Source organism: Sorex araneus, chromosome X, assembly GCF_027595985.1.
Source record: "Sorex araneus isolate mSorAra2 chromosome X, mSorAra2.pri, whole genome shotgun sequence".
Taxonomy (NCBI): domain Eukaryota; kingdom Metazoa; phylum Chordata; class Mammalia; order Eulipotyphla; family Soricidae; genus Sorex; species Sorex araneus.
This window is the reverse complement of record NC_073313.1, coordinates 323,035,920-323,060,906: the sequence shown is the minus strand read 5'-3', so window position 1 is coordinate 323,060,906 and position 24,987 is coordinate 323,035,920. Positions and strand designations below refer to the sequence as shown.

General features: G+C 40.3%; 1 protein-coding gene across 1 annotated transcript in view; it reads right to left on the bottom strand.

Moving 5' to 3' along the window:
* Positions 1–584: 584 nt before the first annotated feature.
* The window catches only part of LOC129399615 (uncharacterized), a 126,988-nt gene continuing 102,585 nt past the window's right edge, over positions 585–24,987 (bottom strand). Inside the window, 1 exon segment of the mRNA XM_055119944.1 lies at positions 585–1,082. Within this exon segment, the coding sequence (XP_054975919.1) occupies positions 585–1,082 (498 nt within the window).

Here is a 24,987-nt window from a genome sequence, read left to right as displayed (position 1 = left end):
ATATTTTTCCACTCACACAAGGACACAAAAATGTATTGGATATATAACCTCAAAATGATTACCTTGTAAGTATGTAAGAAATCAGTGATTTAGAATCACCTCTTATAGTTCCTTATTTTGGGCCATGAATGTGAAGACAGCATGTGACCTGAAATTAAGCTTAAGAGGAAAACAAATAAATCTGGGAAAGCTTTTTACAAGTAAGGAAAAAACACACCATGTAAAGAAGGAAACCATCCTCACCAGAAAATCTAAAGAAAATAGTCATAAAAATTCTTAGAAAAGGAATTTTGAGGGTAAAATAACTGGACAGATAAACCAACTTTGCTTTTGTTCAAACCCACATGTTTAATTCTGTTTTTCCCAGAGACCTCTGGTTGTCACTTTTTAGATGACTTATAGGCCCCATAATTCCATGACCAGAAATATCTTTCTTTCCAATTCCAGGGTTCCCAGAGAGACAGAAGTCATTTATGGCTCAGTTTTCTTTGCCATAGCATATACAGAGCTTCTGAGAATCTCTACTATTGAGAGACTAATTTAGTTGGATTAAATATTGTGCATCTTTTAAGATATCACTTGTATCACTTGTAGCCCCGTTGATCTTCGATTTGCTCGAGCAGGCGCCAGTAACGTCTCTATTTGTCCCTGTCTTGAGCTAGTGCAGCCCAATGATACCTGCTCGCTCCAGGAACAGGAAGAGCCTCAAATCGTTCATTCAGAGATTTGACAAAGAAATCTGACCATCTTGTCGGTGGGTGGCCACGAGGTCTCCTGACGTCCCGTGGAATACAGTCAGTAACAGCTCTTGTCCAGTGGTCGTCTCTGAATCGCATTACATGACCAGCCCATCTGATTTGTGATGCGTTGGCAAACGAGACAGCATCCCTGATTTTTGACCATCGACAGAGGTCAGAACTCTGGATTCCTTCTCTCACTTGAGTGAGACATGATGTTCCCAGCATAGCTCTTTCGATTCCTCTTTGGGATACCCGAATAGCGTTCTCATCGTGTTTGTGTAGGGCCCAGGTCTCTGAGGCATATGTTAGTGCAGGAAGAATGGTGGAATCGAAAAGATGTGCCTGGAGTCAAAGGTTCTTCATTCTCTTAACCTCTCTTCGACGCTCTTGAATGCAGTCCACGCTGCTCTCTTCCCCCTATGCAGTTCTGGCACCAAGTCGTTCCTCATGTTGATTTCTCAACCCAGGTACACATAGCTGCTGCATTCGGAGATGTTTGTTCCAAACTCATTGGAGTTTAGCGAGAGTTCAGGATGCCACTATGTCTAACGTTCATTGACTTAAAGAAGGCTTTCGATTCTGTTGAGACTTAGGCGGTCATAGAAGCCCTGGCAAGACAGGGCGTTCAAACTCAGTATATCGAAATCCTCCGAGAGCTGTACTGTGGATTCACCACCAGGATCTCACCATTCTACAAGGAAGTGATCATTGATGTAAAGAAAGGGGTGTGGCAGGGTGATACCAATTCACCGAAACTCTTCAGTGCCGCCCTTGAGAACATCATGCGACGACTGGAATGGGAAGGAATGAGAGTGAAGATAGATGGTCGGCAATTACACCACCTCCGCTTCACTGATGACATCATTCTCATAACACCAAACATTAGCCAAGCGGCACAAATGCTGACCGACTTCGACCATGAGTGTGGAAAGGTCGGATTGCAGCTGAATGTGAACAAGACGATGTTCATGAAAAACGAACTGGTCTCTGAAGCTCCATTTGCTCTTTTAAGATATGTTATTGTAAATACAGTTTCGTACTGCAGGAAACCTTACCTCTGATAAAGTGCTTGCCTCCCCCACTTCTTTACATTTTTCTCTAGTTGACACCAAAGGACCAGTATGTGTGTGATACATCCATCTCTCTTCTCCTCTCTGGCTCATCTTCTCAAAGGCAATGAGGATCCCCACCTTTCTGCAAGGGTGATAGAAAGGGAAGGAAGTACACAAACTAATTTATCTCAGGCTGTCAGTTATTTTGCGGACAGCAGCAATGGAGGGTGTATGGTCCTCCTCAGTCATTGCCAGGTCCTGAGAAAGAGCCCCGCCCTTCATTAAAAGCACACACAGCACCTCTTGAGGATGACCCCTGTGTTCATTGTCTGCTTTTCAGTGCAGCATGAGAGCTTGGTCTGGAGCCTCTGCTTCCAGGCAGCCTTCTATCAGAGGTGAGCAGAGGCAGCTGAAAGCAAATCCTTCTCTCGCGAAGAGTACTTGATGGCATGGGTGCTATGCTGGAGAGTTTCATTTAGGGTATAAATGAGAAGCAAGCATTGCAAGTGACAGTTATAGCAAATCAGAATACAGTGGACGGTTCCAACCTTTATTCACATTATGTGTCATAATAAATGTCTCTTTAGGAAAGACAGCATGTACAGAGTCAGAAAGAATAGCTGCAGCCGCAGCTCTGCAAAGGAATGGGAGGACTTTCCATTGTAAAGGCAGAATATGGATAGAGGATGAGATAAAGGCTCCAGATGGACCCTCAAATCCCCGCCCTCTATCGTCCAGGAAACATAGAACATATAACATGACACTGGTTCCATTATTTCTTAATGTCAGAGATAAGGAAGATAGAATTACATATTGATTGCAATTTTGGACTAGAGCTGAATGGGGAAGAAATTGTAGAGCTTTGATCTGATTTTTAGTACATGTAGGGTGAGAAACTCAAAACTGACACAGACTATGGGCATCAGTGTCCTAATTGCCAACAGGGAAGCTGATCACGTGTCATATTTTTAGCTCCAGGAAAGTTAACCTCTGGAGGTTCCACAATGCTTCTTGGGTTCTCAGCAAAATGTTCAGTAGACCCTGACTTTGAATTTTGGTCCACTTGGAAGAAAAATCTGGGCATCCCATGAATTTAAGATTAGCCCTTTGTCAATATATAATTATTTATAATCCCCAAAGGGTTATGCTTGTGATTTTAGTTATTTATAATTCAATTTGCATATATGTACAATTATTCCTATATTTAGCCCTCTAGTTTTACTAAAAGAAAGAATTTTATGAGTGGAGAGGTTTGCCAATATCACAGACAAAAATCTGACATATCTTGGTCATAAAGATAAATGTATTAAACTACTGAATTTTTTCATTAAACTCTACATTTTTTTTCAAGTTTACTTTGCGAATCTAAAGGAATAGCCTCCAGTATTCTCAGTGAAACTCAATCATATCCTGGACAGGTGGGTAAGGGAAGATTATTTGTATTAATTTAGAAAAAAAACACACCTGTAGAAGTGATACTTTTCTCAAGTTCTTGCCATTTGGCAATGAAAGTTCCTTTCCTCGAGCTGGAAGGACTGTTGGCATGGACATTGCTTTTAGCACAGGTCCCAGGCAGCCTTTGCTCGGGATGCTAGCCTCTATGTCTTGGAGCTGCCAGGCTGGGCACACACTCCTACTCCTACATGCACCACAGCCCATCCTGTCCAGGAATGTGCCATTTAAGAGGACACAGTTCCCTTTTTCTGACCTTCCTCCAGTGGCTGCATCCTTGGTGACTTGGCCCACCAGGTCTCTGGCCCAGATAATCTCAAAAGAACACACTCTGTTCTGCTTGCCAGCATCCCTGCCTGGCCTGCTGACTCCTCGTTTGGATTCCAAATTCTAAAGCTGGCACCTAGTTCATCCTTCCCACTGCCTTATCTCAGGATTAGCCAAAGGGAAAGTAGTAAAATTTCCCCTTTCTAGGACTGACCACAGCCTAAGAAGATTATTTTCCATACTGCCTTAATTTGCTGAGAATTTTACCCTCTTAAGAATCCACAAGAAGGTGCTATCAGTGGAATTTCAGGAGAAGACACTACAGCCATGGAGTTAAAGTGTAGTATGGGTGTTTCCAGGAAGATGGCACCCCTGCACCTGTTAGGTAATGGTGTGCTAGCAATTGCGTTACTTCCTGAGTTTCAATGCCCAGTCTCTAAAAGGATAAATAAGGATAACAGTACTCAAGTTGCTAGAAAAATAAAATAGAAAATTGCAGGTGACAAATAATTGCCATTACCCTGCTTAGCACAGTTTCTGAGATGTTTCCAGCACTTCGCCTATGATTGCTGTTTATTATTGATGTGCAGAGACTGAGAAGTCACAGTATGTTGGAAAGTTAAGGGTGAGGATCTGAAAGTTCCTCACAGAGGTAGATGAAAAAATTCCAAACTAGGGAAAAGCTAAAGCCAGGAGTGTCACTGGAGGTTCTAGAAGGGCTAGACTTTCCTTCCCTGACTGGGTTCATTTAGTGCTATGGCAACAGGTATGACAGCAAGAACACATTGCAGAATTTTAAATTCTATTTTAAATAGTTTTTGTATGCAGAGTCTCCTGCCCCTGTGCCTGGCTGTCTTCACCAGGGCCACTTGGATGGGGGAGGGTTGAGTTTCCCTCCCTGCCCCGAGCAGAGCTCTAGCAGTCAAAGACCTCCAGAACCCAGTCACAGCCATGCTCAAAGTCACTCTTCACAAACTCAGATGAGCCTCACGCATGAAGGAACCAGCAGAGGAACCCAAGGATGCAGGACCCAGAGCTGAGATCTCCAAGACTGCTCAGAGTTACTGGGCCTCCTCCACCCAGATACCCCTTTTTCCAGTAGCTAGGCAGTCACACCAACAACTGCCCCGGCACTGTGTAATTTCATCAATGGCCAAGATCCAGAGACTATAAAACAAAGCTCCTGGAAGCTTATTGTGTAGTTCTTCTATTTGGAGAAACAAGCAATCTACTGAGAATATCCTGCCTGCATGGCAGAGCCTGGCAAGCTCCCCATGGTGTATTCAATACGCCAAAAATAGTAAATAAAATTTTTCATTCCCCTGACCCTGAAAAGCCTCCAATGCTGTATCATTGGGAAGAATGAGTAAAAAGAGGCAGCTAAAGTCTCAGGGCTAGGACGAATAGAGACTTCACTGGCACCTGCTCCAGCAAATTGATAAACAACGGGATGACAGTGATACAGTTATACAGTGATTTTTAAATAGTTTTAAATTTAACTATTTTAAAAGTTTGGGTATTTGTTGGATAGATCATTGGAATCATTTGCACACACAAATGCTAAAATGTTATTTAAGTTGTTTGAGCATGATTATTTTGTGAGGAGTGTTCAGAAATAGAATGTGGCATAGATTGTCATGACATCACCAAAGTCAGTTCATTTTTTCTGCTGAGTAGACATTCCCACCATGTTTCCCAGTCCCTACCTTCTACAAGGAGAGATCTTGGGACTGAGTTCTGACCAATTAAATGTTGATAAAAGAGACACTTTTATCAACACAGGCCTGACCCATAAAGTATGATCCTACTAACTCCCTTCCCCATCTGCCGTGTAGAGACAGATCTAATGGAAACTGAAATTCTGGAGGAGACTAGGGCTATGTGTTTCAAGAGTCTGGGTCACTATATGACTGCATGGATCAATGTCTTCTCTCTCCTCAGTTACATGGGTATAAAATAAAGGACTATGCAAACAATCCTGGTGAGATCCTTGGTAGGCAGCTCATATGGTTTCCTAAAGACTATCAAAAGTGGCTCCTGGGAAAAAAGCCAGAAGTAGACCCTGAAGTAGGGATTAAATCCTAATAATGCCCCACCCTCATTCAAGAGAGAAAGGTGGGGAAGAGAGTGGGGAGAGAATGGGAGAGGAAGGGAGTTCAAGGGAGGGGAGGAGAGGAAGAAGAATATTGTATTAGGTTTCTGTGAGTTTTGGATTGTTTGTTACAGTAGATAGCTTACCTTGACTATTGCAGATTGGAATAAAGAGAGATAATGAAAGGGAACTCAGGAGACTGTTAGAATGATTCAGATGGGGAGCAGAAAGCTTCATCTGGAAGCATTTGAATTGGAAATAATGAAAGTTTATTCCCTTGGGAAGATTATCTTGCCTTAGTGACTAAGTAGATAAAAGATCTCTCTCTCTCTCTCTCTCTCTCTCTCTCTCTCTCTGTGTTAGTGGGAGATGATGGGAGAGAAATTGTGTTGGCAGGGGGATGTCACTATCACTGTCATTCTGTTGCTCATTGATTTGCTCGGGCGGGCACCAGTAATGTCTCCATTGTGAGACTTGCTACTGTTTTTGGCATATCAAATATGCCACGAGTAGCTTGCCAAGCTCTGCTCTGCTGGCAAGATATTCTCGGTAGCTTGCCAGGCTCTCCGAGAGGAGCGGAGTAATCAAACCTGGGTGGGCTGCATGCAAGGCAAATGCCCTACCTCCAGGGGGATGATGGGAGAGAAATTGATATAAGTTCAAAAGATAAGATGGGGCTGGGAAAAATTATAATTAAAAATATCCTATTTGTGCTTGTCTGAAGAAATTTGACCTCAAAAGGTATCTAGACAAGAGTTTCTCAATGTTGGCCCTATTTACATGTTCATGGAGTGGGAATACATTCTTATGCATTGCAGGACACTTAATGGACCATGACCTTCATCCTCTATGGGCTCTCCTGGGTCACCTGCCAGTTCCAACAACCTAAGATATCCTCCTCTCCAGGCCCTGCTAAGTTTAGGAAGTCAGAGGCAAAATATGCCCTATTTAAGGACCACTGTGCTAAAAAGAAGTTGAGAGGTACATAAGCCTGAGTGGCCTGGATTTTGTGAAGAACTATCTGTAAAACCCACTTTTTTCATCCACATTTTGAGCTCTGCTATGGTCAGACTCATTGCCCAGCATTAGCAGCTCAGTGTGGGTTCATTTGGAAAGTGTCTCCAGAATCTCTGAACATGTGTTGATGAGGCATCCTGTGCACATATGTACTCTGGAGAGGAGGATAGAAAGTGGGAAGAAACCTGAGGGACATATGGCTGGACAGGGGGACTCAGGAGAACTAACCTGGTTTCTCTTTTTTCACCCCAAGGTAGTGGCAGCGTGGCCTGTCTCAGGCTCAGAGAGGCTCAGAATCTCTGGGGCACATGTGTGTTTACTTCAGCATATTATCAACTAAATCTGTGGCAAAGTTTTCCAAATGGCAGGAGCAAATCTCCGGCCTGGCAACCCGCACTGTAGTTTGAGAGGATTCCCTTTTCATTTCCTATGTTTTATGATTTTTTTTCCTGCTGCTTTTCAAAGAGCATTTTTTTTACAAGCTACTATTCTATATTGCTCTGCCTGTATTCTGCGAAAGATAAATATTTTCAATGTGTTTTCTGGAGCATATGCTCCCATTGAGAAAATGTATCCCTTATGGACGGAGCTATTTTGACCTCATTAGCTGGCAAGATCAGAGGGAATTTGACAAGCCGCCCTTCTTTGCCCAGAAAGCCTCCTTTAGTTTCCAAGGGAGTTGGAGCGTTGATGCCATTAGGGGTTCACCTTTGGGTTTCCCAGAGGGCTACAGCAGGAAGCAGAAGGGAGTCTAGTGTACGGGCTTGTCAATGACAAAGGTCTCGGAGAGGCATCGGGTTCCTGGTTTCCAACCACAGGTTCCCACTTAGCAGGAATAGTGAAGAGATACTGGAGAGCTGCTTCAAATTCTACAGAGGCTTAGAAGCACCCCAGGGAGCCTCGCATAGGTTGCAAAACCTTTGATAGTGAAGCACACCGCTTTATCTCACAAAGACATTTGGTAGATAGAGTGTGACTGTAGTTTGACCCAGAAGGTCCCAGTTTTAGTACTGAAAATTCCATATCCCAGCGAATTCCTCTGGTGCTGCCTCCCCAGGGATGGCTGTTCACCTACCAGGGTAAGTAGGCTGGGTTCTATGCACCTTGGAAGGACAGCAAAAACTACCAGTTCCTCCCCCCTGGCAGTGTCTCAACTATTAGAGAGCTTTTAGGGTCTTTTGGCAACCTAGTGTTAGGTTATTAGATCTAGAATTTCAGATTCAGACTGGCCAGCTGAGTAACTTCAGATATATCACCAGCTCTTATGCATAGATGAGTGTTCTCATCTGTGAATTTGGGTGATTATACTTATCTCTGCCCTTGTTGTATGTGCCAAATTATTTATATATATACATATATATGTATATATAAACACACACACACATATATAACACTTAGCAAGTAAAAGGCTGCTGCACTGTAGATAGTAAGAGATAGTTATTATTAGTATGATTAATATCTGGTTCCCAGGATCTTTTATTAATAGGCAATAACTCCTGAGAACGGTGATGCTGATATAAGCCAACATCAACTAATAAGCCAGGTCAGTTAATGTTCATCTTACTTAAATTACCAACAGCTTTTTCACAGTTGATAATGCTGGCCTGAAAGTGTCAGGAAATGCTTCTACTTGACTCTTGAGACTTTATCTGTTCTCCCTCTTTTTATTTTTTTAGTCTCATTCAATGGATCATCCTCTATGCTTTTGCCCATCCTCAATCTAAGCTTTTCTCTGTGATATTTCTTGTTTCTGTCTATTCTTATCTCATCTATTTCTTGACTTTAAATTTTGACTCCTAATTTTTTTCATTTATTTATTTATTTATATTAAAAAAATTTATTAGTGAATCACCATGAGATAAAGTTACAGACTTACAAGTTTTCATGCTTATGTTTCAGTCATAGAATAATCGAGTACCCATCCCTCCACCAGTGCCCATTTCCCAATACCAATGGTCCCAGCATTCCTCCCACCACCCCCACTCTGTTCCCTTCACCCCACCCCGCCTCTGTGGCAGGGCATTCTCTTTTGCTCTATCTCTCTTTTTGGGTGTTGTGGTTTACTATAGAGATACTAAGTAGGCAACATGTTCAGTCTATAGTCTATTTTCAACCCGTATCTCCTATCCCTAGTGGGCCCGTCTAGCACCCTTGGTGATCCCTTCTCTATCAGAGCTGCTTCTTCACCTAGCATGTGAGGCCAGCTTCCAAACTGAGGAGTAATCCTCCTGGTACTTATTTCCACTATTCTTGGGTGTTAGTCTCCCATTATGTTACTTTATATCTCACAAATGAGTGCAATCTTTCTATGTCTTCCCTCTCTTCCTGATTCATTTCACTTTTTCATTTTGTGAAGCATCACAAACTTTTATCATCTCCAGCATAGGCACCTTTGCTTCATGTAGGTGGCAACATTCTGGTGTCATACTTGGGCTTTTCACCCCTGTGATGAAAGTAAATGATAATTGGTTATTTTCCTCCCGTCTGTACTTCTGGCCCTGAAAGGAATGATAACTCTCTAGTCTCTTTTTTATTAGACTGTTTTCTGAATTAATGTACCCAAGACTTTAGAATCCTTGAGTTACAACTCTGCATTTTTTTCCCCCTTGAAAATTAAAAGACTGAGGTAAGAAGAAACTGGCTTTCTCTTTCTAGAAGTCAAGACTGGAACCATTGTATTTACTCTAGTTCTGTCCATCAGGAAATCATCTAATTTATTCATTATATTTTATTAGTTTTCATATTATGTGATAATAACTTTATGTTAGTATAAATCAAATGATTTACTTAAAATTTTATTATTATCATCAGCCTTTTGAAGTTCCTTTGTAGGTGCTGGCCTGGGTATCTGATTTGTGGCACAATGGGTAATGTAAATAATGAAAACATAAATACACTTGTGACCTAGTGTTTTTAGTAAACCTAGAAATGGGAAATATTATTTTTTGAAAGTGAATGTAATATTTAAGAAAACCTAATTGAGGACACATAATTATTAGTTTAGCATGCTGTCAGATTTTGGACAAGTTACTTAAACTTCCTGAACCATATTTTGTTTATTAGTAAAATAAAGGGTCCTATTTTCTAATCATCAAATGTATTTCTAACTTTTGTAGCTATAGTTTGAAGGACTGTATTTACTTGTCATTCAGGAATTTATAATCCCAAGTTCTTATCCAGCATATTTATTTGTTTTATGTAAGTACATGTGAGTGATATGTATGGTCACATATGTGTGTGTATGGAAGCTGAGAATTACAGCTTGAACAATGATGTACTATGACTTTATATAACATCTCATACCATATCTGTCTTCAGAGTAGTGCCATAAATAACATGTTTATTTTTTAATTCACAACTCAGAATTGAATATTTTCTGCAAAAACCTAGCTTAAACTCCTGAGATTCCAGTTTTTGACATATACACTCAAATGCACAAAAACTTAATTTGTAAAGATAATCTGCATATCTATGTTAATTACAGTGTTTAATATGATGGCCAGAATATGAAAACAGCCCATATATCGAATGAAGTTAAAGAAGTTGTGGTACATGCATGCAATAGGATATTATGCAGCCATAAGAAAATATAAAATTGGGGCTGGAATAATAGCACATTGGGTAGGACATTTGCTTTGCACACGGCCAACCCGGGTTTGATTCCCAATATCCCATGAGATTCCCCCGAGCACTGCCAGGAGTAATTCATGTGTGCAGAGCCAGGATTAACTCCTGTACATTGCCGGGTCTGACCTCAAAAAGCAAATAATAGCTAAATCAAATAAAAGCTAAATATGAAATCATGCATTTTTCTGTAATGTAGATAGAACTGGAAGGTATCATGGTAAGCATTATAAGTCAGAGGGAGAGGTACAAAAACTGGAAAATATCACTCATGTGGATTATAGAGAGACAAAGTAAGAGAATAGACAGTATCAAATAATTACAAAAACTTGTCCTTGAATAATAAAAATGTTTAACAAAGGGAGAAAAGAAGAGAAATAAAGAGATGAACCAGAGGCGAATAATTACAATGCTGGTAGGTTATAGGCATTTGGTACAGTAACTTTGTACATAGAAACAATAAACTTTAAAACTATTGTACCTATGTCATCTAAATTATATTTAAAAGTTTTAAAAAAATGGTCTATCTCAAGATCAAACTAAATCTTTTTTTCAGTCATCTAGCCAATGTGACTGTTGCCTTAAAAATAGATGAACAAACGCAATGTAAAATCTAAACCCTCAAAACATAAATTTAGATCCAAAACATACCTTTTTAAGAAGAGGCAGGCATGGAAAAAATAAGATAGATATCTGCTTAACAAGAGGACAGCAAAAATTTCCTTTTCTAGATCATACACCACGACCAAATCAGATTCATCCTGGGGATGCAAGGATGGTTTAACATCCAGAAATCAATCAACATAATCCATCATATCAACAAAATAAAAGATAAAAATCATATAATCATATCAATAGATGCAGAGAAAGCATTTGACAAAATCCAGCACCTGTTTGTTTTTTTTTAATTGAATCACCATGTGGAAAGTTACAAAGCTTTCAGGCTTAAGTCTCAGTTACATAATGCTCGAACACCATTCCCTTCACCAGTGCACATATTCCACCACCAAGAACTACAGTAAACCTCCCCCCCAACCCCGAGCCTCCCAGCCCCCCACCCTGCCTGTGTAGCTGATAAATTTCACTTTACTTTCTCTTTACTTTGATTACATACAAACAAAAAACTCACTATTATTGTTTGGAATTTCCCCCCCCTCCAGAGTCAGACTTGCTGGAAAGCAAGCATTTGATAATTTGTTTTCCATTGCTGAGAACGAAGAGATATGAGGTCGTGTGGCCACACAGCGTCTGCGAGGTTCTGGATTTCTGTATTTTAGTATTTTAGTAACTAATTCCAGAGAAATTTCTGCGAGAAGTTGCATCATTGCTTGCTCGAACCTCTCTGCTACTTTATATTCCACATATGAGTGCAATCTTTCTATGTCTGTCTCTTTCTTTATGACTCATCTCACTCAACATGATACTTTCATGTTGACCCACTTATATGCAAATTTCATGACTTCATGTTTTCTAACAGCTGCATATTATTCCATTGTGTAGATGTACCCAGCACCCGTTTATGATGAAAACTCTTGCCAAAATGAGTATACAAGGGACCTTCCTCAATATAGTCAAAGCCGTTTACCACAAGCCTACGGCAAGCATCATCCTCAATGGGGAAAAACTAAGAGCCTTCCCTCTAAGAACAGGGATGACAAGGATGCCCACTCTCTCCACTTCTGTTCAATATAGTACTGGAAGTACTTGCAATAGCAATTAGGCAAGAAAAAGATATTAAGTGCATTTAGGTAGGAAGGGAAGAAATCAAGCACTCACTCTTCACAGATGATATGATACTATACATAGAGAACCCTAAAACCTCTACCAAGAAATTCCTAGAAACAATAGACACGTACAGTAAAGTTGCAGGCTATAACATCAATACCCAAAAGTTCATGGCTTTCTTATATGGAAATAGTGAGAGAGAAGAAAGCTACATGATAAAAGCAATCCTGTTCACAATTGTGCCGCAAAAAATCAAGTACCTCAGAATCAGCTTAAGTAAGGAGGTAAAGGATTTGTATAATGAAAACTACAAAATGCTACTTCAGGAAATAAAAGAGGACATGAGGAAATGGAAAGACATTCCCTGCTCATGGACTGGGAGAATTAATATTGTCAAAATGGCAATACTCCCCAAAGCATTGTACAAATTTAATGCGATCCCTATAAGGATACCCTTTACATTCTTCAAAGAAATGGAGCAAGCGCTCTTGAAATTCATATGGAACAAAAAGCCTCCACGAATAACTAAAGTAATTCTTGGGAAAAAGAAAATGGGAGGAACCAAACTCCCCAACTTCCAACTCTACTACAAAGCTGTAGTCATTAAAACAGCATGGTACTGGAACAAAGGTAGAGCGGCAGACCAATGGAACTGAACTACAACCTCGTGCAGCCCGGGGAGGGATTTTTTTCCCTCTCCACCCCATTTTCCTGAGCGAAAATGGCGGCAGCGGCAGCAGCCACGCGGTGAGAGCTACCCTCTAAGACCCCTACACCAGGAGGTAGGACTTTCTTTAGTGACGTAGCCTGTAGGTGATCCTGGGAGGGGAGGTGTTCCCGGCGCGCCTTCCGCCCAGAGATGAACCAAGAGCCGCGGCACGAGAAGCAGAGCCTCCCGCCTACTGACTGTGATCCTGAGGTCTCCTAACCCATTTTGGCACCAGAGCAGATTCTTGCAGCCATCCATTTTGACTGTGAACTGAGCTAAAATATTAGAAACCCAAAACCGCGCAGCCGCAATCGTGGCCACGCGGACTCAAAGTCTTCACTTTTACCAAGGAAGAGAAATTATTAGATGATGCTTATTCAGCAGGCCTGATTGTTGGGGAAAATTTCCAATCAACAATAGTGAGTTCTGTATGGAAATATGAAATGTACTCAATATATAGAGAGAATAATGGGAATATCATCAGCTACTTAGATGGGGGTGGGTTGGGAGGGGGGTGTATTAGGGTTCTTGGTGGTGGAACGGGTGCACTGGTGAAGGGATGGTGGTTTAATCAGTATTTGACTGTGACTTAAACCTGAAAGCTTTGTATTTTTTTTGTTTTCACGGTGGTTCAATAAAATATTTCTTTAATAAAAAAAAATAATAAAAAAAATAAAATTAAAAAAAAAAACAGCATGGTACTGGAACAAAAGCAGAGCGGCAGACCAATGGAACAGGGTTGAATACTCTGACACACCCCCCCAAATATTTGATCATCTAATCTTTGATAAGTGAGCAAGAAATGTGAAGTGGAGAAAGAAAAGCATGTTTAACAAATTGTGCTGGCAAAACTGGATAGCTACATGCAAAAACATGGGCTTAGATCTCCACCTATCACCATGTACAAAAGTCAGATTAAAATGGATTAAAGACCTCAACTTCAGACCAGAATCCCTAAGGAACGTGAAGACAAGGTCGGCAAAACCCTCTACGACATTGAAGCCAATGGTATCTTCAAAGCTGACACGCAACTGGCCAAGCAAGTGAAAACAGAGATAAATATATGGGACTATCTAAAACTAAGAAGCTTCTGCACCTCAAAAGAAACAGTGACCAAAATACAAAGACAACAAAGACAATATACAGAATGGGAAAGGATATTTACGCAGTACCCATCCGATAAAGGGTTGATATCAAGGATATACAATGCACTGGTTGAACTCCACAAGAAGAAAACTGCCAACCCAATAAAAAAATGGGGTGATGAAATAAACGGAAATTTTTCCAAAGAAGAAATCCGAATGGCTGAGAGGCATATAAGAAAATGTTCAACATCACTAATCATCAGGGAAATGCAGATCAAAACAAAAATGAGATATCATCTCACACCACAGAGACTGGCCCACATCCCAAAAAACAAAAGCAACCCATGTTGGTGTGGATGTGGGAAGAAAGGGACTCTCCTTCACTGCTGGTGGGAATGCCAACTGGTTCAGCCCTTTTGGAAAACAATATGAACGATTCTCAAAAAATTAAAAATTGAGCTTCCATTTGACCCAGCAATACCACTCCTGGGAATATGTCCCGGAGAGGCAAAATGGTTTAGTAGAAATGACATCTTCATTTCTATGTTCATTGCAGCGCTGTTTACAATAGCCACGATCTGGAAAAAAACCAGAGTGCCCCAAAACAGATGACTGGTTAAAGAAACTCTGGTACGTATACACAATGGAATACTATGCAGCTGTCAGAAAACATGAAGTCATGAAATTTGCATATAAGTGGATCAACATGGAAGGTATCATGTTGAGTGAAATGAGTCAGAAAGAAAGAGACAGACATAGAAACATTGCACTCATATGTAAAATATAAAGTAGCTGAGAGGTATAAGCTTGCAATGATGCAATTTCTGGCAGAAATTTCTCTGGACTTATTTACTAAATTACTAAAATACAGAAATCCAAAACCATGTGGTCACTAGTGTGGCCACTCGACCTTATATCTCTTCATTCTCAGCAATGGAAAACAAATGATCAAATGCTTCCTTTTCAGCAGCTCCGACTTTAGGGAAGAGAAACTCCAAATAATAATAGTGAGTTTTTTTGTTGAAATATTTAATGTAATCAAAATAAAGTGAAAGTAAAGTGAAATTCATCAGTTACACAGGCGGTGTGGGGGGCTGGGGAGGTGGGGGGTGGGGGGAAGTATACTGTGATTCTTGGTGGTGGAATATGTGCATTGGTGAAGGGATGGGTGTTCGAGCATCATATAACTGAGACTTAAACCTGAAAGCTTTGTAACTTTCCACATGGTAATTCAATAAAAGAATAAATTTTTTAAAAAAAAGAAAAAAATGCTTCCTTTTCAGCATTTCTGACTTTGGGGGAAGAAACTCCAAACAATAGTAGTGAGTTTTTTGTTGAAATATTGAATGTAATCAAAGTAAAGTGGAAGTAAAGTGAAATTTATCAGTTACACATGCGGGGTGGGGGGCTGGGGGGAGGGGGGAGGTATACTGTGATTCTTGGTGGTGGAATATGTGCATTGGTGAAGGAATGGGTGTTCGAGCATTGTATAACTGAGATTTAAGCCTGAAAGCTTTGTAACTTTCTACATGGTGATTCAATAAAAGAATAAATTTTTAAAAATTCCCTTTTTAAACAAAATAAGAGAAAATTTCTATCTATCTCTCTATCTTCTGTCTCTGTAGCATCTACCTATGCATCATCTCAGTTTAAAATATAAATAGGTCATACAGTCATGTAGCATATCTGTCCTATTGTTTTGTTGGTGGTTTCTGTCTTTGGAGGCAAAGATACATCAGAGGCAGCCACCCTTACTAAGACTAGACCTACTACCAAAAAGTCACACAGAAGTGTGAATTTGAGGGCCATTTAACACTGTAAATTTTCCCCTTGTATAACAATTATGGAAACACACATGCTAATTGACAGTGCAGTGCGGCACTGTGTGAATGTGAACAGTGTTCACTCGGCCTCATAATTTCTCTTTTTATAGCTGGTGGTGAGCCTGTCCAGAGGATGTTGTATGCAGCTGTCTTACATAGAAAGTTTTCTCCTAGCTGAATCTTTGAATCTTCCAATGCCAATATTTTTCGCCCTATATTCTGTTTAGACCAAAACCTGGCTCACTGTGCTTACAATGTGATGCATGCATCCTGATTCCTTGGTATTGGGGTTGGTCAATATTTTATTTTATTTTCCCTAATATCTCCACCGGGCATAATTAATGGATATTATCATACTCAAGAAAGGAGTCTGTGACCTTAAACTTGCACTGGCTCCCTAGTCATGATGTGAGTAGATTTTGTTGTCCTGGAGTTTCAGATACCCAATTTCAGAGAGACCAGGTCCACACACAATAATGGAAGAGTAAAGGAACTTTATTACCAGCTCGAGCCAGCACTAGCTAAAGCTAGAGTCCAAGTCTCATCCAACGCAGTGGAGTCTTGACAAGGACCCCGACTCCACATCACAAGTAGTTTATATAGAGCTTAGAGTTAAGTAATTTATATACTGGTCTGTTTTTAGCATTGGCCCTATTATGACAGTGATCAGCAATTAGACAATGGTTAATAACAGGTTTTTGTGGGGTTTTTTTTTTTTTGCTTTTTGGGTCACACCTGGTGATGCACAGGGGTTACTCCTGGCTCTGCACTCAGGATTCATGCCTGATGGTGCTCAGGGGACCATATGGGATGCTGGGAATAGAACCTGGGTTGGCCACATGTAAGGCTAACGCCCTACCCACTGTACTATTGCTCCAACCCCAGTTAATAACAGTTTTTAAGGAGAGTACAGTGACCCCTCATGACCGGCCAGACCCAACTGCCGAATTCCTTATCTAGGCAAATTACTCCACTGGGAGTCTACCAGAAACTGCAAGCTCTGCTTCAGGGAAACAAAAACTGAGGTATAGTTGAGACTTAAAGTTAGCTGCAGCTTGTCATGGCATCAGTTTCGCCCTCCCAACTTTCTCTATAGAAATCAATGATGGTTACTGAAGTGGTATTCACAAGGGTATGTTAAAACATAGCACCTAAATTAATACTGTTTCTTCTAATACCCACTTAAAGAACTGCAAGTTTTCTTCTTTGAGGAGTCTAAAGAGAGAAAAAGCTAAAAAAGCTAGTCATGTAGACTCTATCCTTACGGCCAGATGTATGACCTCCAGGAGGATACTCAATCATTTTGTATCTTGTTTCCCTAGTCTGTAAAACGGGGCCCCAATGAGAGTTCTAGTGAGCATTCTGTGAGGTACTCCAGGCAGAGCACTTTACAACTCTTCTGACATGTGTTAACCCATCCTGTGAAACATTGAGTTGTCTGGACAAGAGTCTGGAAAGCAAAAGGAAAATTGGACTCAGTCAGCTGGTGTTGAAATTCTAGTTTAAGACAAATAGCAGGAACGACATCTCATTTGACCCTTATGGCACCAGCCATATGAGACTAGAGTTCCAGTTCACAGAAGATCTGTTCACTGGTAGATTTCTCCATCAGTGGCAGGATTCCTACTGAGTCTTTTGTATCCATGCATACCTACCTTGCCCATGCCTTGCAGTTGTTCGATAGATCACTGTATCACTGTCATCCCATTGTTCATGGATTTGCTCGAGCTGGCGCCAGTAACATCTCCATTTGTCCTAGCCCTGAAATTTTAGCAGCCCCTCTTTACTTGTCCTTCCCAACAGTGCCACATTGGAGGCTCTTTCAGGGTCAGGGGAATGAGACCCATGATTGTTACTGGTTTTGGCATATTGAATACACCACAGGGAGCTTGCCAGGCTCTGCCATGTGGGCAGGATACACTTGGTAGCTTGCCGAATTCATCGAGAAGGAGAACTAAGCAATTAAGAGGTCTCCAGGAGCTTTGTTTTATAGTCTCTGGATCTTGCCTTTGATGGAATTAAACGGCACTGGGGGCAGTTTGTGCGTGTGACTGCCTAACTACTGGAAAAAGAGGATCTGGGTAGAGGAATCTCAGTCCCTCCAAGCAGGCTTGGAGATTTCAGTCCCGGGTACTGCACACCTGGGTTCCTCTGCTGGTTCCTTCATGCCTGAGACTCATCTGAGCATGTGGATAATGGCCTTGAGCATGGCTGTAGCTGGGTTCTGGAGATCTTCAGCTGCTGGGGCTCTGCTCGGGGTGGGGAGGGAAACTCAGCCCATTTCCAAGGGGCCCTAGTGAAGACAGCCAGGCATGGGGGCAGGAGACTCTGTGTCGCTCTCTTCCTGGCGCTTTGTTTTATAGTTTCTGGATCTTGGCTGTTGATGGGATTACACAGCATTGGGGGCAGTTTGTGGGTGTTTGTTCGATAGATAAAGGAGTTTAAGAGAGAAGAATGCATTTGAAAGTTTTAAGTGGTTTGACATATTCTAGTTTTAATTTAGGCATTGCCCATTGCATTTTATTCCCTAAAATGTCTTTAGGTTACAAAATGTGGGCAGAAAAATTATGTGTGCAGAGGTCCTTTGAACTTGAACCAATCATGCCTATGGTGACAGAAAAAGAAACAGCAAAGGTGCAGATTGGCCAATGGCACCAAAATTCTCCAGACAGATTTTCTACATTTATCCAGGATCCCTACCCTCCCAATAAAATGACCTTATGAAGCAAATAGCAGCTTTAAAAAGATAATTATTTAATAAAGAGAACATATAAAGGAGGGCTGGGAATATGAACAAGAAGAAAGGGGGATAGAATCATTGTAATTGCTGGTGGTGTTTCAAATTGATTTTCATTTCTATTAAATTAAAATTACAACTCAATTTGATCTGACAGTTTTTTCCCCTTAATCTGTGCTGGTGCACAAGATAAATACTGATTTTAGTAGATTTAGAAATTCTCAATGACACATCATTATAAGGCTTTTCCTTACAGCCATGTGCTCTTGGATACATAGAAGGGTGCATAAGCATTTTTACTGCATTGGGTAATTTTTAAATTTCACTGTATTTTGTCCTTTTGTTTTATTTGTGTAATTTCTTAATTCCTTCCATAGCTTGTTCATTTTAACACCAGTGTATCACTCTATTTCATCCTTAATTCTCTGTCTCTTTGTTTCATATACCACGGTTTCTCAAGGAGTATAGAGGGTGGGGAATGGCAGGATATTATTAAATTATAACATTTTTATGGACTTTCAAAGTTCTAGTGCCATTAGCCACTTAATGCAAGGTAAAAACCCTTGTGATATGATATAATGGATTGCAGGGACTTGACAAACCATTGTGAAATAAGCAGGAAATGGAACTGAAAATACCAATGAAATATATCTCTCCCCAAACCTGAGTCTGTTGCCACCCATGGACACTGCTTCTTGCTTATTAGCCCCTGAAGGGCATTTTTAGTGTAAAAAACATATAGTCTTCCCAAATCAGAAAGGTCTCCAAGTCTCCAATTTAATTGGAATGGAAAATGCTAACTAATTGGCATCAAAATTTGATTTGTGGGAGAAACCTCCTTTTTGTTGGAAACACAACAGTATGTCTAGAAACACAGGCCCAGTCCTTCAAAAATCATCCCTGAGTGCCGCCGAGGAATCAATTAAAGTTGATTTGGCATATCTGCTTTTGACAAATATAAAGAAATCTCTGATTAGGCAGAGAAGAAAAGAGGCTTTCTCTTTCTTGCTCTCTCTTTCTCTCTCTTTCCTCTGCCTCTTCCTCTCTTCTCCTCATTTCCCTTTAAAGGCTGTAGGTGTCAGAAGGGGGTGGGTAGTGATATGCAAAACACGGCCTCCATAACCAAAGTAGCCTGCAAAATTAGGTGTCAGCATGCAAAGCTTATTGATGTATGAATGCGGAAAATGAAAGGCGGCAGTAGACAGCCGGGGCTAAAGGTGAGACAGGCACAGCGAGAGCAGCTGTAGATCCACGTCAAGGTGTTGCTATATGAGCTCGGGTTTTTTCTGGAGGGCCACAGCCTAACAAGGTAAGCCTGGCCATGAAATGATGGAACAATACAATATAGGCACACACAGTGTGCATACCAAATAAATTGACATGGTGTCTCACCCCACCCCCCACCACATGCCTCCCCCGCCTCCCCCCACACTGCCACCCCTTCAAAGTATGCCTGTGTATTCATTAATAAATTCATATTCTGAGTTTTCAATAAAAGAAGAAAATGCAGTGTAAACTGGAGTTACTTAGTGACACCCAGCTCATTGCTTTTTATTGTTGCTTGCAGCTACGAAGCTTCACAGTGCACTAGTAGAATTTATTACTGTCTGTCTCTGTAGCAAGTTGGCGAAGTGCGCCTTTTGAAGAAAATTGACCCACACTTCATGAATATGATGAAAAATGCCAATAACACTACAAAGACGAAGCTCTTGACATTACTCTGCAAAGAACTAAAAGACAGTAATGAAAGTATTGCAATTACAAATCATTACCTCCTCTCCAGCCAATCGCCACCTTCCCCTCTAATTTTTTTTTTTTTGGACCACTCTAAAGCACTGCTGGCAGCCCCAGGTGCTGTGTTGCAAAGCAAAGCAAAGCATGATGGGCAATGGACGAGGGGGGGAGAAGAGAGGTGGGGGAGAGAGAGAGAGAGAGAGAGAGAGAGAGAGAGAGAGAGAGAGAGAGAGAGAGAGAGATCTAACTGACTTCTCAAAGAAGGGAATAGGAAGATTGGAGGAGAGCTGATTAACTGCCTCTATGGCACGTGGAAAAAAACAGGTATAAATGAAAAGTTCTTGAAGTTGATGTTTAGAGGTCCTGCATGTTCCCCTCCAATTGAAAAACTGAAAGATGGGAATTAGAATCCTCTTCCTACTTTTTTGCTAGAACTGTTTCCTATAATCTGGATCTATTTTAGTCTAACCTTATGGAGTGCATCTTTAATCTTTTATCTATGTTATTTGAAGATCTCCAATAGAGATCTTTGCAAACGGGTTACAAGGGACATATACAAGTATGTTTTCGATCTAAGAAACTAGGGTTGGGGAGGTAACTCAAAGGGCTGGGGTACATGCTTTGACTTAAGTTCCCAGTACTACACAACACCCCAAAACACAGAGCCTCTGAGCTCTGTCAGATGTGAACTTCCCTGCCACACTCAACAAAAAAAGAATAAAAAGAAATGAATGACATAGCTTTTTTTTTAATCCCATGATGGGTGAACCTCACACCCACATGTCAAAAAGATGGGAAACAGGGTATAGAGGGAAGAGAAAGACTATCTTTAGACTCTAACTTTAGTTCCCAGTTTAATCAAATGTAAAGGCCCTTACCCTTTTTGCTTGGATAAAGTTTGACAAGGACATTTTGTTATAATTCCTATATACCTGGTTTTTAGAGTTTTAACTTACACTTTAATATTTTTATTTGGAGTATATATGTGGAGTGTATATAAATATTATTCATGTTTTGACTCCTGTTTGTCACCTAGAAAGACAACTGGATCATATACTGCTTCACTGTCACTGTTATCCCGTTGCTCATCTATTTGTTCGAGCGGGCACCAGTAATGTCTCTCATTATGAGACTTATTGTTACTGTTTTTAGTATATCCAATACACCATGGGTAGCTTGCCAGGCTCTGCCGTGCAGGCTCGATACTCTCCGTAGCTTGCCGGGCTCTCTGAGAGGGGCGGAGGAATCGAACACGGGTCGACCGCATGAAAGGCGAATGCCCTACCGCTGTGCTATCACTCCAGCCCCTATACTGCTTATTCTAGTAAAAAGGCTATTAAAATTTGTGGAACCTTATATGAAGTACTTGAAATCAGAAATAGAAGCAGGGAAGAAGTTGTTAGAAGAGTAGCAGCTTCAGAGACAGCTGCCGTAAGGAGAGGAGAAAGGGAACAAGGATAGGTCAGTGGCAGTTACTTGACTTTGAGGTGGCCCTCTAGACACCCTCCTCCAGCTCCTTCTCAAACATTCATTTTGCTCTCTGGTGCTGGGAGAAAGTCTATTTGTTGGAGGTTCAGTTTGATTCCACAAAACTCCTTTATAAATATAAATTCCTCTGGAAAGAAGAAACTATAAATTATTTAAGTGTTAGTATAAAATAGATCAGATTTACCTTCCTTCTAAAATTCTAGCTAAATTTTGATTTGGCATAGGATACAGATTATTTTATATGATGAAATACTATATAGGGGGGCTGGAGCAATAACACAGCAGTAAGCCTTGCACTCAGGCAACCCCGTGTTTGATTCTTCTGCCCCTCTCAGAGAGCCTGGTAAGCTACCGAGAGTATCCTGCCCACACGGCAGAGCCTGGAAAGCTACCTATGGTGTATTTGATATGACAAAAACAGTAACAATAAGTCTCACAATGAGAGACATTACTGGTGCCTGCTCGAACAAATCGATGAGCAATGGGATGACAGTGACTATATAGGGAAAGGAGTAGAGAATAAGTTTAAGTAAACTTAGAGAGTAAACCATGCCAAATTTAGGATTGGAATCCTAGAAGAATCATTCTTCTAGAAGAAGAGAGTGGTATGAGAGAGGGTGTGATAAATGGTGGAAGAAATATATAGGAAAGAAGGTAGGAATAAAGCTAGAATAACAATTTCAAAATGTCTTCTGAGGATAATATTTTGACCAGTAACTGGTCTAAATTTTCCTTTTTCCTTAACTAGATATCCCCTTGCTCTTTTCTAGAAGTCAAAGTTGTTTCTATTAACCGAAATTAATAGAATAGCTATTTATCACAAGCATACAATGGCATACACTTAAGATAGTTTTTTTTATATATGTGAAAATGCATTTCCAGAATAAAAAACTCAATTTCTTAACCACTATTCACACTCCCAGCCTAGGGTGCCTACTGTGAACTATGGAGGCTGATGGCAATGCACCTCACTGTAAGATGTACATGAATCTGAGTGGCAACAATGACCATCGAGTCCATAGTTCTTCAGTTGAGAAAATGTTTACATATAAGTAACATTCAACCCCATAGGCTTTAGTTTATCTTTTTAATAATTTCTTACAATTATGAACTCACTTTCTTACCTATGATCTCATAGCTGAAAATATGTAGATCTAACAATTCCTATCTGTAGACCATCTGTCAGATAAGAACCTGTGCCAAGGCATGCACATTATTATATCTTTCTACCATATATATGACATCCATTACCAATAGACGATATAATCAGCCTCCACTAAATCTCACATGGTGTTTAGAAAAGACCTTTTTATTAATCAAATTTGGCATGACAAAACAGACCTATTTTTTATCTTTGAGTTTCAGTAGTTTACATAATCTCAGTAGCTTTAATGCATTAGTGTCTTTTGAACTAGCAACTGTCATATAATGGGGAAACTAAGGTAATGATAGGAGGTATCTATCTTTCATTCATTCCTTCTACACAAATATACAAGCACCTAATGTTTGTGGGGAATTCTTCTGGGCCACAAAACATACATTAGTGAAACCCTCAATGTTTAGACCATGAAATGGGGTGTAAGTGACTGTGCTCTCTGAATCACAGCTAGGGAGCTCTTATTAAAGAGTAGGCCCATCTAGCTGGAAGACAGAGTTACCTGGACCCACCTTTCTTTGCAGGGCAGAAGCCAAATGGGTGTAATTCATGGGAGCAAATAAAAGCTAACACTGGGATTCCTGACTAAAACCTAGATTTGTTGCATAAAAGATTTGATTAATATTTGAAGAATGATATTTGCAGTAAATTACATGCTGGGAAAATAAGAGATGACTAGGAGTGGAGAAACCACTAGCTACAAAACAGATGTATATATAACTAGAAATATGATACAAAATGTATGCCTATAAGTATCCATGTTCCTCAGTTCACCCAACCTCCAGAAGATTCTGTATATTCTTTTACATTCTGAGTGAGCCAAATATGCCAGGTTTCCTCTTTCTTGTAGGAAGAATGGGAGAAAGGTGTTGAGATTGGAAACTAAATGGGATTATTGAGGGAAAGGACTCTATCTTATGATTAAGTCTAGCATAGTGCTGGGCACAAAGTTATCATTAGATGGATCAGATTATTCAGAGAATCTAAGAAGTAACTATCAAGGAGTAACTATCAAGTCATCTAGTCCATTAGGTATTTTTTAGAAGTCTGATAAGTGGAAGTAGAGTTTATATGTTAGAAAACTTTTATGAAAACACAAAAAGTAATTGAAGTATTAGACTCAGATACCCAATTCAAATTAGTAAATACTCACAAATACATGTTGCTCTTGGTGTATGAGTTAGACTACTACCAGGTTAGGTTGCCATAAGAAATTGCTCTCTTAAATTCAGTATTTGTTTGTTTGTTTGTTTGTTTGCTTTTTGGGTCACACCCGGCGATGCATAGGGGTTATCCTTGGTTCTGCACTCAGGAATTACCCCTGGCGGTGCTCAGGGGATCATACGGGATGCTGGGAATCAAACCCAGGTCGACTGCGTGCAAGGCAAACATCCTACCCAGTGTGCTATTGCTGTAGCCCCTCAAATTCAGTGTTTGACCATGCTAGAAACATATGAGTGTGGAGTCACATATGATTATTTTTGATTCTGAGAAAGCATTGCTCCAAACAGAATTAGAATCATTCTATTTCATATTTTTTACAACCCATAAAACCTTAGTGTCCTTCTACCAGTAAGCAACAAGGGAAAAAAATGTCCCAAGGACAAAAACTTGAACTGTTCACAGTCCATTAATAAGAATCTCTTCAGACCCACTTAATACAAGTGGCCTGGGAATTATGACCCCTGAGTGGGATTCAACACCATGTGAAAAGTGCACTGTGGAAGTCATAGATTTTTGGTGAAGAGTTAGCCATCTTGAACCCACATAAGTGGGCCAGCCTCAAGCAATGGTATGAAGGCAGAACTTCAAACATAAAATGATTCAGCAAGTCACCTTTTCCCTGACAGTGCACAGAAAACATTACCACTTATCATCCTTTTAACTAATTCTTCTATAGTTACTTATTCAAAATTTTTAAAAAGTGTAAAGAAGCAGTAACACATTTAGGTAGTTTACATTAAGGAAGACAGAGAATCGTGACACTTTGGCTATGGTATGGGAGAAAAGAAATAGGCAGGAAATAATTTAGAATCTTTCTAGAATTGTCCATGTTCAGGCCACATGGTGAATAGAAGTCAAGAAGAGTAGAGTTTCATCAGGAAGCAGATGCTTAGACCTACGAGGCAGGTATTAATGATAAAACAATAGGGACTGCCGAAAGGGAAACCCATGCCAGTCCATCTGTATGTAGTACCAACTACTTGAGAACTAACACGTACTTCTGAAATATTTTGGATCTAGATGCATGTGTACTTTCTAATTTGTTTGATTTGTATAAGGATC